The sequence below is a fragment of the Aulonocara sp. 'chitande type north' Nkhata Bay genome, linkage group LG11, assembly GCF_057382095.1.
Source record: "Aulonocara sp. 'chitande type north' Nkhata Bay isolate Kocher_YH1m ecotype deep benthic linkage group LG11, A_spYH_male_GT1.1, whole genome shotgun sequence".
Lineage (NCBI taxonomy): Eukaryota > Metazoa > Chordata > Actinopteri > Cichliformes > Cichlidae > Aulonocara > Aulonocara sp. 'chitande type north' Nkhata Bay.
Window position 1 is genome coordinate 28,390,676 of NC_141354.1, and position 16,445 is coordinate 28,407,120.

General features: G+C 41.5%; 1 protein-coding gene across 3 annotated transcripts; it reads right to left on the reverse strand.

Moving 5' to 3' along the window:
- Positions 1-88: 88 nt before the first annotated feature.
- Positions 89-13,534, reverse strand: LOC147319282 (phosphatidylinositol 4-phosphate 5-kinase type-1 alpha-like). 3 transcript variants are annotated; one of them, XM_086311776.1, is made up of 16 exons: positions 13,399-13,534; positions 10,045-10,079; positions 9,381-9,467; positions 9,004-9,134; positions 8,793-8,910; positions 8,156-8,308; positions 7,720-8,019; positions 6,060-6,295; positions 5,867-5,950; positions 5,698-5,746; positions 5,509-5,593; positions 5,247-5,417; positions 4,468-4,600; positions 4,325-4,387; positions 4,101-4,200; positions 89-4,022 (listed from the first exon to the last, which is right to left on the reverse strand). In XM_086311776.1, exons 1-16 carry the CDS (start codon positions 13,442-13,444, stop codon positions 4,020-4,022), a joined length of 1,794 nt encoding a protein of 597 aa, XP_086167902.1. In that variant the 5' UTR covers positions 13,445-13,534; the 3' UTR covers positions 89-4,019. The 3 variants fall into 3 exon arrangements, with proteins under 3 accessions (XP_086167902.1, XP_086167901.1, XP_086167900.1); XM_086311775.1 differs by lacking the exon at positions 13,399-13,534 and adding an exon at positions 12,886-12,962; XM_086311774.1 differs by lacking the exon at positions 13,399-13,534 and adding an exon at positions 11,577-12,742.
- Positions 13,535-16,445: the final 2,911 nt, after the last annotated feature.

Genomic DNA, 16,445 nt, shown 5'->3' on the forward strand with positions numbered 1-16,445 from the left:
TAATAGGGTGCAAAACAAGAAATCAATTTTAGTAACTGCAGCATTCACTGCGATGCTCAGATTTAAAAACAACAACAACCAACCAAAATGAAGACTTACAAAATGTGTTTATTCATTTAAAATCAGACATGAAAACATCACCACCACCACCACATAACTGAAACATGGCCGGAGGGACAGGCAGCACATATCGCATGAGAAGGCATTTCCGTGACTCATATGTACATATACACATTTTGTACACAGTAAAAATATAGTAATCGAAGCATATAGGACAACCAGCAACGGTGGCTCAAGAGCCGTATAACACATTCATGTAGAAAAAAGCATGGAGAAAATCATCATGGAGAGAATATATCTATCGTATCACAATCCAAACATGTAATATAAAAAGTGAAATTGTCAAACAGTCTCCCTTTATAGGCAACACATGCTATAAAGTTTCAGACATCCTTCTGTCAGTATACACTTTACTTACAATCATCTAAAAAGGTACATAACACATCACTTCAACCTACAGCAATCAGTCGTATCAATAAATATGCTTCTTAGAGCTGAAAAGTGGCAGATTGTGGTTCATATTGCATTACTTCAAATTCATTGTAGTGTCTACTACTGAGTGTACTGCCTTAGAAGCACCAAAGGAGGTTTTTCCTTTTGTCACGGTGTAGTACATTACTCCAGCAAAACAGGTGTGCAGCCAGCAATTAACCAGTGCAACCAATTCATCACATAAAAACATCAAAATGCAGCTCTCGCAAAATCAAACCCGGACTCGTTCTGATCTGAAGACACTGTCAGAGTGTTTACTCTGTTGGCTGTGGCATTTCATTTTTGTATTATAACTGTGATTAGTTTACATTTCAGCAAACTACCAGAACTATTTCATTTCAAGTACAACTAAAAGGTTCTAAACGCTACCACAAATGAATGAATTTCACAGGAATGTGGAGATAAATCTTGAAATGAAGAAATAATTGACAAAGAAATGTTATCAGGCTCTGGATTTTACGTCAGATAAAACTTTCAATGTCAGGAAAAACAAAATACATCCAGTTTAATAATAAATCCTTAAACACAGGTCAGCCCAGTGTTATTACCATACAGAAACCATCAGTCCATGCAGTAATCTAAAGCCCTCGCCCTCAGCCTCACGTTAACTGCACTAAATCTTCAGTCTACTCTGCTCTTCTCTTTGGTGACTTGCTTATAATACAAAAAGACTTAAATCGTCAGCTGTGCATTGATGAACATGAGTAATTTTCCTTCTTTCTCTAGTCACAGCTCATGTTTCTTCCCAAGCCTCTCTGCTGCATAGACCACATGTGCTCAACAAACATAAATAACGATTCTTTAAATGAGATGTCTCAAGTTTTCCTTCAGTCACTTTGTAGTGATTTCTCTATCAGAAATATCTCTTGGGGTTAGAAAAAAAAAATCACTTAGGTAGAATAAACACAGCCACATTGAAGCTGAGCAAGACTTCATAAAAACACGATACAAAAATTACTTATCGTTAATAATATTGGTCTGAGTGGATGTGAGCGAGTGTCATTTCTGTAACCAGCAGAAATGAGGAGGCCGGTATATCCTTCAATGTATGCTGTGACAGGGAGCGATGTGATTGGCTGAGATGAAAAACCGCAGTGACCGAATACCTGACGTAATCAAAAAAAGGGAGATTGTAATAGATTTTAAAACTGAAAGTCTGAAAACTGACTCACTGGTTGGTCGAGACGTATAAATGGCAGTTTGAGGACTTCAGCTGTAGTGATAAGGCAGGTTTCTGTGTAACCAGTGCACTCACCTGTAAAAAGTGTCAGTTTTCATCGCATGTAAGGGAAGGGGACAAACACGGAAAGGCACAGACATGATGCACGGCAACTTTAAATTAAAAACTCAACAGCATCTACTGGTTAGCAATGCTGTTACACTTATACTTCAGCACATACGGCCATAAACAGAGAGGGGAGATGTTCAGGTTAGTATAAATGTGATCTGCCATGGTAACAAGACTAGGGATGGGTATCGAAAACCGGTTCTTGTTGAGAACCGGTTCCCACTGTTTCAGTTCCTTGGAATTGTTTGCCATTTTTGCAAACGATTCCCTTATCAATTCCAGTCGCCCCGAATGACGTCACCACGTTGCGGAGCGTCATTTACCTGGCAGGAAACATGGCGGCTCAAACGCTCAAAAGTTTGGTTATACTTTACGAGAACGGATGACAACAGGGCAACTTGCAATACTTGAAAAGTAGATATTTCATTTAAGGGAGGAAACACTACGAATATGCAAAAGCATTTGCTCACAAAACACGCGATGACCTTAAATGAATGTCGTGTTTTTAATTCCGCTCCGGACTCGTGAATCTCAACCCAGCAGCAGCAGTAACGTTTGCACGTCCTCTCCCGTTAATGCGGCAGGTAAATAATCAACTAACAGTGCATATTATGTTAGTGCGATCTGCCTTATTACAAAACCTGCCATTACTGTGCATTTAGGTGACCATGATGAGAGAGACAGACAGAGTCTGGCTCAGATGCTGGCAGTTCTCGCTGCAGTCTACCGGTAGCGTCTCCTTTCAGGCCAGGATAGACGAATGTCACCGAGCAGTGACTAAGTTTGTGGTAAAAGGTTTGCACTCATTTGCCACAGCAGATGCCCCGATTTTCGGTAAGTGAACGTGTTTAATTGTAGGCAGGGACATTACTGGATATTCTTGTGTAATTGCTACAGAATAATTTATGTTATACTTTGTTATTGCTACAGAAGAATATTTATTTTATTATTTTACATTTACAATTTTTTTTCCCGGGGACCCTGTGACACCCCATTGAAGAGCCGTAGGCTGGATCTCTTAAGATCTCACTGTTGGGTTTGTAAGGCCATGTTACTCCTAAATTTCTATCTTATTCAAAAAGAAGAAACAAAGTTCTAAGCTAATCAACCTTAGTGTTCTCCTTTTTAAAAAAAAGAATTGATAAGAGAATCGATAAAGAATCGAATCGTTAAACAGAATCGAAAATGGAATCTGAATCGTGAAAATCTTATCGATACCCATCCCTAAATAAGACACGTTTTTTTATGCGGAAAAACACTACAATTTACATTCAGCAGTGGGAAGATCTATGTGGCACCACTGAGGCTTCCAGAAAAATAACTTATAAGAAAAAAATGACCATATAGGTCAGGTTAAAACCCCATCCCTCTGCTGTTTTAAATGAATACTGTACAATCGGTAAAGAAAAACGCAAACATGACTACAGAGTCGACAGCAGCAGGTGTTGATTTGACGGATTTCTATCGATGGCGGTGAGAGAGCCATGGATAGCTTAGAGTGCTGAGGGGAGATGGATGTGCAATAACAGGTACGCCGGAGTGGGAGTCACGGAAATGTGAACCCACCTAGACTGTGCACGAACGCACAGTAACATTCATTCCTCCTATGTAGGCTATGCCCTTCATGTGCTTTTGTGTGTGTGTTCCTGCTGAACCGTCCCTGCCCACTCCTACCCACATCTCCTCATGCTGTGGATAGTGGGCAGGATGACTGGCTCTTCAAGGGATAATTTGACTGCCTTCCATGATCAACTGGTGATAGTGAAGATGACCTCTTTTTTTGTTATTTCTCTTTCAATACAATATACAACTCATTATATTGTTTATTATATCATCGCTGCAGACGGACATGAAGGGAAATCTTCAATTCAGGGCCGAACGCCTTTTTCTGAGTGTGTATCGGACAGTTTTGGATAGGTGTGGACAAATATGTACACACAGTGACAGTGCTGATGGCTGGGGAAGTCTGGAGCCTACCGCACAACATGGTCCAAATCACTGCTTTCCTCACGGTCACAAACCATGCTGTTTTATTCGGTGGCTACTGTATAAACTGCAGAGGTCACAAAACAGCAGAGGAGCGATGGAGGGTCTGCGGTGGATGACTGACTCCAGTTCATTTTGCCTTTCTTCTACCCACCTCGCCGTTTCCAGAAGTCTCTCATTGCTGGGAGTGTTTTTACTGCAAAGAAAAAATGTAATTAAGATTGTTTTGTATTTCTGACACCATGCATAAACACTAGCGAATGAACACACTTACGAAACAGATGTTGGTCTCAGGGACGATGTCCGACAGAGAAACTACATCTTCATTTCCAGACAGGTTGCCTGAATTATCTGCAGCCCCTTCTACTCCCAAACTGCAAAGCGGAAAAAGCAATCAATGAGACACAATGACTAACATAAGGAGTTAAAAAAGAAAAAACCCCATATTTATTGATTTTGTTTTTTTTAAACAGACTTATCATTGGCTGTACTCTGTACCTGTGGGAAACAGCCTGGTCACAGTCAGTGTTTGCCGATTTGTGCACTTCCACGCCTACAGAGCTGCAGAGGAAAGTCAGAGTCAGACCAGAAGAGATGAAAAAACACAGCGTGAGCACGAGAAGGAAGATGAGAGGTTTTACCGCAGGGGAGGAGAGGTGGAGACAACTCCTGTGCTGCCTTGTGATGAGGTGGACAGATTGGCCTCGCAGTCTGCAGGGTTGTCTACCAGCGGAGGAGTCCGAGGAACCAGATCCGGCCTTCCTGACTGCACACCTGAGGAAAAAAAAGATATTAATATGGCAATTACAGAGAGTTTAACAAGCTTATCCAAAGCTGAGTGCAGTTTAGAATAAAATTAAGCCTGTGGGGAATGCAAGGAGCTGCTGCAGATACAGTATGGGGATGAGCGCAACTAGTTGACTAGTCTTTCCAAGGCTGATGCTGCGCACTGCCTTTCTCTTGCCTTCTATGATGGGAAGTTGTAATCAGGTGAAAAGTAGGTGGAAAGTAAGCACACGACAGCTGTGTGCTTCTGCAGGACTCTGTGACTGTACATTGGCTCAGTCAGAGTTAACAAATCACATTCTGCACAGACACATGGACACTCACTGCTCACATTAACTACAACTACCATAACAGGTCTGACTTTGCACGTGTGTGTGCGTGACATCAGATGACACAAAGCGCCAAACATTTCAGTGACATTTGAAACATCATTTTAGTGTTTCAAATGTCACTGAGTGTCACTACAATGTGTAGTTTGCTGATGCTATCTGCTGAACTTTATCTCAATTTTTCCCCCACCAATTTCATTTTTAATGCTTGACAAAAGTTTGGGGCCTGAACTTGTTCCCACATCAGTGACCACTCCACTTAACCACAGATCTACTTAATGTGACCTCATCTTCTTGGCTCTTACCGCTGTCCGCCTCGGACTCTGTGCTTTTAAAATGGGAGTGGTAAACTAGTCTGGAATCCACAGATGACTGTCCTGTCGCGTGGGAGAGCGGTGTGGGTGCTCCAAGAGTGGGCGCCCTCCTTAGCCCTGCCTGACCTCCACCGCGGCTTTTCTTGGATGGTGATGGTTTAACTGAAGAGGACAACAGGAAATGATCAGTGCAATCATCGGGACTTTTCACACCTCTGCTCTCAATGCAGTAAAATTACAAAGACAGACGTACGTGGAATTTTCTTGAACACTGTGTTGCACATGAATTGTTGGAAGCGCTCTGCATAGAAGCCAGGTCTGTGAACTGAAACTGTGTCCTAAGTACCAGGAAAAGGATCATTAAAACCTGACAGACCTTATAAAGCAACATTAGCAACAAAAGTCTATTAATACATATTGTGATGTATAGTGTACGACTTACCCCATCATGGACCAGCGCCTTCCAGGAGTGCTCCAACTTCTTAATAAACCTAAATAATATCACATAATGAAACTATTTAGTGCAACTTACATAAGTGGCGTGAATCTTGCTTATGAATTAGCATAAATGCATATATAAAGAGTGGATTTTGCTGCTCTGACACACATACCTGTAAGATTGGAGAATATCGATGATGCCGATGTAGATCAGCAACCTCTCTCCTTTGCTATTGCGAGCAGGAATACCACCCATGCTGCAAGGTCACAGAAAGAACAACTGCTTCATTCACCATTATTTCACAGCTACAATTTCCCCAGCAAGCAAATACAGGCTGATACAGGTGTGCTGATGGTCACACTCACTGATCTTCTGAATCCAAAGCTCCCTTCCCTCGAGCCTCCCCCTGGATGGACTCCATGGCGGTGCAATACAGACTTTTCTGGGCTTGTGGTCGGCGCTGATCTGGGGTCACTGCTCCTTCAGACCCCGTATTGTCGACCAAACTGCCTCCACTACGCTCCTTTTCTCTGCTGGCCTGGTCCATGTTGTGGATGCCCATCAACAGACTGTAATCCATGATCTTGAAACTCTGCAGGAGCTGCAACAAAGAAACAAGTGCAATGAGAATCGTCTGGCAACGACTGGAACAACCAACTGTAAATCAATGCAAAGACACACTGTTTCACAACAGGCGCCAAAGACTTTGGCAACACTACAATAAAACATGATACGAGTGTACAATAATAAATGTGACATGCTGTCATATATATTACGCTCATTTAAAAACCCTGCTGCTGTTTCCTTACGCTACAGCAGCAAGGTTTTAAAATATGACAAAACAGGTCTAAGTGTTCAATCCAGCAACAGTTAAGAACAAAAATATTTGTAATGTGACCACTGATTCTGATTTAATCTTGATCCTGGAAACAAAGTTTGAGCCCAAAGTTGAAATACATCCCATCTACACAGGGATCAAAGTGAGATTTTTCAAGGCGGCAGTTGCCTAGGTAACCCTCTAATACAGTTATTTCCAAAGTATGGACCACAAGAGGTAATTTCTTACATAAAAAAAATATTTAAAAATTATTTTGGAATCCTTAAAAGTCTTGAGTTGGGTTTTGTGATTTACTTTCAAACTGCATTCAAATATTTAGATGTTAGTCACAGTCATTAGGTGAAAAGATATAACTCAAATAATCTGCTTTACATGACACAACAAAAAAGTCATCTGATCAGAAAATCTATTTTAAACTTAACTAAATAACACACCCAAATCAAAAAAGCAAAAAACAAACAAAAATACAAATGACAGTCCTAATGATTTTTCTTTGGTGGAAAGCCAGAACCTCTGGTGGCTGAAAACCCTGGAACAATGAGGTAATGGAAATGGATCGAATCAATAAAGCATGTGCAGCTGCTGATTAAAAGGAAAAATGATACAGAACATTCTGGTAGTCTGTGCAGATTGGCACCAGTCTACCCCCATCATTTCAAAAGATACCATCCCTCAAAGTAAATAAGGTATTAGTTTGCAGTGTCATGCAAGCTTGAGTCATCTTTCCGACACTACACACATCTGTTGATGACCCTGGAGCATGACAGCAAACAACAACCAATGCCAACTATCAACAACCACTAATCGACTTTGGAGAAATTGGAAATTATAGTAGTCTCTGTAAAATGTAAAGTTTAATGAAGTGCCAGTGCGCTACATGTCGACATTACATGTGTTGTACAATCTGTCAAGCCATCTGCAGGCCATTTACAATGTAAGGGCTTTTCATTATATGGAAAAATAGCCTAAAATAACTAAATGAATCTAAAAAGTCTTTGATATTTCTTCACATTTATGCTGTATGTAGAGAAATTTCATTTTTTTTGTATCTTTTATGCAAGAGGATAACAACAATATAAAGTGGTGGTGGTGTACTATTTGAGCTTGCCAAGCCATTCTCCATACACTTTAGTGCTCAGTACTTCAATAAACAATCTATACAAACCCGCCACATCTCTGTAACTCACCAGGCAGTCCCTCTGTATAGTCTTGCACAGAGCATTGTAGTTTTCTGCTTCCAGCAGCAGGCCATCAGGCATGTCCTGGATGAAGTCCAGGTCTTTGTGAGTGGGGACGGCCTTCTCTCTCTCCTTAGGGGAAGCCCGTCTCTTATAGGTGGAGCCTTTCAGGTCATACTTGAGGTGCATGGGGATGATTCTGGGCAGGAGATTGTTCATCACAACAATACGGATATTCTTACCGCCTGCCTGAACGCAATACAGTCCATAAAACTTAGGCAGCAGGGTGCGCTTGTTTTGGTTTATATTCTGAAAGGGAGAGGGAACAGACAAAAAAAAATTAGACACTGAAATTAGAAGAAAAACCTCCCCTTACTTGAGAATTGTTGCAGTAATAGTCACTCATTCTAAACAAACTCCCACCTCCCACTCTATCCACACTCACCATGAAGTATCCAGGCAGCAGTTTCTGGAGAAACTCTGCCTCTTTGTGTTGGACAGTCTTGATGATAAACTCATCATCACTGGAGACGTAGAAGAGGGAACCGCTGGCTCCGGGGTTCGACAGCTCGATCAGCGGCTCATTACACAGAGAATACTTCCAGAAAGAGACAGATGAACCCGCATTAATATAAAATCCAAAAAAACAAAACAGATTTTGTGTTTCTGAAGTAAGATATATGGGTCACTGGCTCCTGATTGCACAATTGATCGATTTAAACTACAGAGACATGATTATCAGTATTTCTAGTGCTGACTGTAAAAACAGACAGCAGAGAAAGAGTCAGGAGGAAAATAAAACGGAGCCAAAAAGCACTTGGACCACAGCTTATCATTCTGTCTGAGATGGCGCAGCTCCATGCCCACTGTGTCAGCAAATGTGGTGATGATGCAGACAAAAGCATCATCATTTTTGAGGAAAAAAAAAAGAAAAAAAAAAGGAGAAAACCTTCAGCTATTGTTCATTATTTCTCCAAAAGGGGATCATGTTTGCTTAAACCACTAAATATATATGCAGCATGTAGAGATTCACACACAGCTGTGGTGAACATGGCAGAATAAGCCTTGGGGTTAATACTGACCAGGTAGTCATCTGGCCGAATGCCAAACAGTTCCCTGAAGTAACGAAAGGCGATAGGAGCATAGGTCTTAAAGCGAAAGTCACTGTAGTGATGAGCAGGGGTCAGGTTACTGCCTTCGCTGGAAAGAGCAAGAAACAGATAAACCATTAAACTATGCAAAATGGAAAAATAACAGTTCACCTCATGCATTCAAACAACTCGTATCACAAACCTCGGGAAGAAGATGCTTTCAACAACTACAAAGTCCTGCATGAGAACATCCCTCTCCGCCTTTTGACTTAAGCTGCCAACTGTGTGAGCGATGCCCAATTGGATTGCTCCCTTTAGGGCAGATGACGTAGTCTAGGGAGGTCAGCGAGGAAAAGAGAGTAAGCACTGGAACAAACAGCATTTTACCCCTGTGACTTCTGCTGTTTCACTCACTATTCTTGGGTTTCCAGCAAGAGGAACTTCCAAACTAATTTTAGAATACAGACACCAAAACATGCAGGCCAACCCACTGAACTGTAAACACCTTGGATCACTCCGGCTCAGTGCTGCGGGTGTCAACAAATCACTGTTGTCACTGACCCCGACCCCTGCCCTTACTTTTTTGTAAGTAGTTTCTCCTGTGGTAGTCTCAACGCCCCGGTGTCCAATGGTCTTCTTCATACTCATGCCTGAAGAGCCGGGCATCTGAGGAGAGAGGCAGAAAGCTGTCAAAGGAAAATCAAACACAGTTTGATGTGTGTTTGTGCTGGTAAACGCAGAAAACAATGAGCTAGCTGTTGTAGTATGCAAGCTTTAGGCCAGATGGATGACAGCCTTAACCAAGCGATCAACTGGGCTCACAAGTAACTGAACTTGCAGAGGAAGGTCAAATTGTAAGACAGGAAACTAATCAAACAGCAATCAGCCTGATGTTACTATTCCTGACCAAAAAACTATCTCTGCACTTCCTCCTTTTATTGATATTGGAGCTACAAAAATGTCATAATTGTTTCTGAACCTACAGTATTATTATGAGTAACTATTCATATTTCAAAGTAAGAAAACTTTTAAATATTAATCTATGTAGAGCTTTGAGGAACAACAATGTGGCTCTCCTGCGTTACAAGAGCCACTCTCTCACTTCCATAATAAACTTTTAGTGACCGATGCCTCAAACTGCCAATGTCTGGATGAAAAAAAGTTCAGCCCTATAAGCCTGCTCTGCTCTCCTTTTCCCCTTAGAGCTGAGAGTAGTTACATTTACAGTATCTGCCATAGTTACCTCGGCGGGGGCCATTTTTCGAATGCTGCTGGTCCCTAAAAAGAAAACAGAAAAAGTTAAATTGAGAGGAAGATAAGTGCTCGAAAATCTGCAAGGAAAATCCTACATATACAGAGTAAGCACTCTGTATAGTTCCTTTGTTGAGACTCTGAAACCCAACCCATGCAGTCAGTACTCAAAGTCAAGGCTTGAAATAAATTTGAAGAGTTTGAGTTGGAAAGGCTTTGACCAATGACGAATTTGTTAGGGACTGTTTATGAATCCCTGTGCTGGTTAATTAGGCTATTTCCAGCACTGACGGATGACTATAAGACCGATGATGAACCCAAACCTAAATGTGGCCACAGTTACCACCGGCTGCACCCAGTATGTGAACTGGAACTACTTCTCCCATGAGCTAGCTGCTCCACATTCATCTGTTCCCCCAGGATGTGTGTCAACATCACCACCTCCTTTCAAAAAATGGTGCAATTTCTAGCTGTTGCTGTCCCAGCCTACTTTAAGCCTCAGACTAACTTTGATTTTATAACTGAAATCCACTCCAGCATGCTCACGAATGCTCAGATGTTTCCTAAAGGCAACGTAACAACTCTTTAAATGCTTTGTTTTGAACGGTGATGGACTGAGGGGCAGCACAAAGGCCTGGTATAAGATAAATAGGGATTTTTTTTGAACAGTGAATCACGCAAAGCTACTCTTGTAGCCCAAGAATGAAATATGAAGCAGGAAATGAGGTAACAGGTCCCCTTTAAATTAGGCCATTTAGTAAACTCTGTTATCCGACTAGAGATCTATGAGACTGATATTCTGTTCAATTCTGTGTAATTCAATGTTTATTTCACCATGTGACAAGCTAATGCCGCATGGAGATATGAAGGAACACTGGAGGGTTTTCATGCCTGCATGAAACCTCAAACACAACAGCTTCTGTTTGTGTGCCTGTAAAATAATAATGCAAACACCAAGCCAAGACCTTTGCTTAATTGCTAAACAAAGATAAGTCATTAAATCCCAGCATACAGATGTTTGGTAAGAAAGGCACTCAAGTGCAACAAAATAAATACAGCGAATGAGTTCCTGTGTCCTGTCCTTATATAAACTTGGTGTATACACTTACTACATCGCCCACTCTGCAATCACCTCTAGCCTGTAACCAATGGCAACATCTCCTCCACTGCAGTACCATAGGTCAATATACACACAAAAAAAGACTGAAGGCTACAAAGTTTTTACATCTGTAGTAACAAGTGAGTCTGAAAAATTGTCTTTCTGCCCCCATCAAATCTAAACCTGGCAATGCACAGAAAATGAACATTTTCAACCTAAGAAATGCAAGACTATGTATAATTACACAGACTCACTGAATGCCATGCATCTCTCCTGAGTTAGCAGGGACACACTGCAATCTGCTGGGAAACAATGAGCATCGCTCTGCCCACATTCCCTCTCATTATGTAAAACAACACACTATATCATCACTACTCATGCAGTTGCTGCTCACAGTCACAAACACAGCACACCCATGCGAATACCTCGCTGCAACGCTCTCCTCCAGAACTGAGTCCTGATATCTGCGGAGCAGGACAAGGTCAGGCTAACTGGCTTAACCAAGTACATGCGCCACACTGAACTCATTTAAAGTAGGTGTGCACAGAAGTAAAGGAAGCATGGCCTAAATAATTAAGTCAGTTAAGCAACTGCTACTTTTCTTTTATTGTAAAAGGAAAACCATCAGGACCGTTTACAAAACAAACATGATTAAATGTGCTCAACATGTAAAATAGAATATTGTTTACCAAAAATAACTTAGAAATGGACAATTTTGTTTAAGGTAGATAACACAGACTGTTACTAAATTTGGATCATGCGTACTTGCATGTGTAGTAACCCCAGATGGCCCGGTTTCAGCTATGATTGTTATTATTACTACCATCTGTATTTATTAAGGTCAATATACAACCAGTTAATGGCATATATTTTGCATCAGACTATGGATAGTAATTAGACTAAGTCAGTTCCCTAACAATGACTTTAGCTCATCAGCGGCAGGCCTCACTACAATAGGCAAACCATCTGTTCCTCTCTGTGTACCAAACAAGTCCCTGCCAGCCTTGTTTACGCACAGCCCACAGCATGCACGGCAATACCATGACCCATGGACACACTCTTTAAGGTCATTTCTGAAGAATCCACAAATATACTGTTTCTTGACCTGATTTGGAAACGACGCTGATAAAAGCCATTAGGGAAACCACAGTGAGTTACTGTCACTGAAGTGTCTGTGAGCGTGAATGCTACATCTTGTGCTTGTGCTGTCCCTGGATTTCAGCCATCTGGGAGCCACAGGAGTGCTTTAAAAAGCAACTATTTTTATTCACTGATTCAGACTGGGTGGTTACCAGGAGCAGAGCAACTCAAACATATACAGGGAAGCTAATGAGTGATGCACAACTAACTGGATTAGAGAGATGCATCTTCCCCATTGCGTGCTTTATCTTGGGGGAAAAGAAGTCTCTGAAAGCACATGATCAATCTATATCTGTGAAGCAAGTGGAACCAGTTCATGTGCAGTGCATAGGTCTGATATCGGTGATCCTAAACAAAGGTGCTTAAATAAATTAAGGCTGCTTTATTGACTTAGATAAGCGTGACAAAGGAACGCAGAAAAAGACAATACACCACCTAAACTGAAAATATTTGTACAGTAACAGTTGGGAGGTGTTTAATGAAGCCCTTAGGTAAGTGAAAGCGGATTTTTTTTATCCATGTACATCACAAAACGTTCAGAGGAAGAGGAAACGGGATGTAACAGGCGAGGAAGACGTGAGTGAGAGCAGTTACCGTTAACTTCCCATAGATGCTTGATGGGGGGGGGTTAACACCAGCAGTATTACACACGTCCCATTCATTTACCAAGCAACGGCGATCTTTATTTATAAAATCTCAACTCGCCTTCACCTGCTTCGTTTGCGTGTAAACACCATAAAGCGTCAACAAGACAGCCGGTTTGATAACAAAACAGTTTGGTCAACGTGGTGTCGGGAATTACTTTATAGCACGCTATAAAATCAATAGATTGTTCCTCATATTTAAGAGTGGCCTGCACACAAAATCTTCTTGTGTTTTAACACGAGAAGACCAGGATTTATTAAAGAGCCAGCTAAATAAGCGAACCACAGATTGGTTCATTTCTTTGGTGGAAAATCTCGATGCTAATTAGCTAACGGCTAACGAAGGCTCAATTACAGCCAGGGCTCCAGCGTTGCATCGTTTTCAATGCTTTAAAACACTGTAGATATCGCTTTTTACGCTAGTTTTGAGACGAGAAAGGAATGAGATTTGATAGCTAGATACCTGTCGGGGCTGCTGATCCCATGTCTGCTGTTCCAGCAGTCGCCATTACGATCTGACTGTTAACATCATAGACAGAGCCGACACTTGAATTTTGATGCTCGTGTTGCTGCTGCTGCAGCACCACAGCGCCTCCAGTGGAGGGACGTGGGACGGTTTCAGTTTGCTGTAGTGCGACAGAAAGGCGCCCGCAATTGAATATATACACTACTCAAAAAAGAAGTTGTCGGCTGACTCTTGTTGTAAAAATAAAACAATTCAGCCCCGTGGTACAAGTCAAAACTTCTTGGGGAGCTAATAGGTTTCATTTCCACCGGTTTATGACCTCTGCTTCCCTTTTCCTGCCTCCTCTTGCTCTGTTTGTTCGCCGTAGCTCTGCAGGTGGAGGACTGCGATTTGGAGTGATGTTTCCAAAGATGCCCTGATTCAGTCTGCTTCCTTTTTGTATTTACTTGACTTTCATGTAAGTCAGGTGGTGACACTGATAGACTTTGAGGTGCCATCTGTACCTGTTCGAAGGCTGCTTTTATCGGCATCCTGTGGACCACCACTTTTAGATGGATTACCAGACTGGTCAGGTGAATCTGGCTTGTGTGATGACAGAGAGGACATGCCTTTGTCCTCATCCTTAAAATAAAGAGTGGATGCCAAAGCTGGTGTTTTGATGCTTCAATGTCTGCAAATTTTCTGTTGATAAGAAGAAAAATGAATGAAACAATGAATCGGGACAACATTAGAAGATCATTTCATGCTATTTTGACTGTGCTAAATGAATATATCCCATATTTGCCAGAGAATTTCTTTTAAATTTAAAATTCTTCTATAAAGGGTTAAAATCCAAAATCTGTAATTAATATTTTAAACTTATAATTCAGGCTGAAGTTTTAAAAGACTGTGTCAGTGGGGGGGAAAAAATACAATATAATAGTTTTTGGGAAGGTGGCATTTTTTGTTGTTAGGACCTGGAGTATCGTTTTTTGTAAAACAAAAATCTGACACTGCAGAAAAAATAGAAATGCATGAAAATGAATGTCGCTGCTATATCATTGGCCCATCTCTGGGCCTAATAAAAACAATGATCAAATGCATCTTGAAATGTTTTTTATGGAAATTGTTTTTGTTTGGCTGGGGGGATTCAATAAAAATCAATGGAGTTATGTAAACATACTGGCCTTTAAAGGGTTAAAATCCCCAAACTGTAATTAATATTTAATATATACAGTTCAGGCTGAAGTATTTTTAAAAGACTGAGTGATTTAAAGTGGAAAAAAACATTATTGCATAGTTTTTTTACAGCAGTTTTTGGGAATCTGCCATTTCTTGTTCTTAGGTTAAAAAAACTTTTTAATCATCTAAAGCTTTGATGATTGTGGCTGTGTCTCTGTGTCTCTGTGTTAAATAACGAGCTGACATTTTCCTCAGGACGCGATCAGCTCAACGGCCCTCGAGTTACCTGCATACATCCTGCTCACCTGTCAGCTGTTTAACACCTGCTGCTAATTCAAGAAACACGCCCACGTTACCTGGTGATAGTCACAGTTTAACTGGACAGCCGGTGCTCGATATAACGCAATGCCTGCGCATTATTCTGCACAAGATAAGTAAATATAGTTTGTTTCCTGAGTGCAGAGCTGCTGGAGCTTGTTTCCCTACAGAGCACTTTGTAGGTGAACCCACTTTATCAGCGACTGATGTCCAATCACCGGCACACAGCTGAAATCTCCACTGAGTTTTAGCTTGGAAAACTAACACTGCACATCACTCTGAACACACCATCCCCACTGTCAAATATGGTGGTGGCAGCATCATGCTCTGGGGGTGCTTCTCTTCAGCAGGGACAAGGAAGCTGGTCAGAGTTGATGGGAAGATGGATGGAGCCAAATACAGGGCAATCTTGGAAGAAAACCTCTTGGAGTCTGCCAAAGATTGAGACTGGGGCGGAGGTTCACCTTCCAGTAGGACAACGATCCTAAACATAAAGTCTGGGCAACAATGGAATGGTTTAAAACAAAACATATCCATGAGTTAGAATGGCCCAGTCAAAGTCCAGATCTAAATCCAATCGAGAATCTGTGGCAAGATCTGAAAACTGCTGTTCACAAACGCTGTCCATCTAATCTGACTGAGCTGGAGCTGTTTTGCAAAGAAGAATGGGCAAGAATTTCAGTCTCTATGTGCAAAGCTGGTAGAGACAAACCCTAAAAGACTGGCAGCTGTAATTGCAGCAAAAGGTGGTTCTACAAAGTATTGACTCAGGGGGCTGAATAATCACGGGTGGAGGCCTGTAAAAACATTTGTCCCTCATCATCTTTTTGGACTTTTTTTTTCTAGGTGTTTTTTTTTTGGGCTGTAATTGCTGATAACATGAGGTGATGTCCTTTACTGGTCCCTGAACTCACTGCCAGGTACTGTGGAGTCCAGTTGGCATTTAACTCCTCAGGCTGGGGGACAGCACCTTTTCTGCCATAATATATCAGGATGAAATCCTTGGACCAACTGTCAGACCCTACAGTTGGTACAGGGAGTCCTGGGATCCTCTTGGTGCATGACAGTGCCCAGCCATACAAACTACTGAGCACCTTTTTGAGCTGTTGAGATAAAACTTTTTTCAAGCAGTTTATGAGCCTCTTGGTCAGCTGGGGCCTTTCTGCATGAACCCTGTGATGGACTGGCAACCTGTCCAGAAGATTAACTGCAAATGAAACCAGAGCACCCACTTCCGTCCTGTGAAAAATAATTGTTCCCGAGGGGAGGGGTCTATTCTAGGGAACAAGACCCCTATTCACAGGACAGAAGGTTTTTTTTTATTTATTTTTTTTACCTTCATTTAGAAGGAGAAGGCAGGGCAGGCTTCATCCTCTGGCCAGGCGGTTTTTTGTTGTTGTTGTAAACCTTTTTTCTTTTTTCTATTTTTTATTGTTTTCCAATACATCCCTAATTTATCCTTTCAACTTCTACCTTGTGCTGCTGTAACAAGGGAATTTTGTGGTCTGTGGTTAAAGCAGCACGGACTTGTATCCAAAGTGTCACACAGTAAACCAGACAGAAAG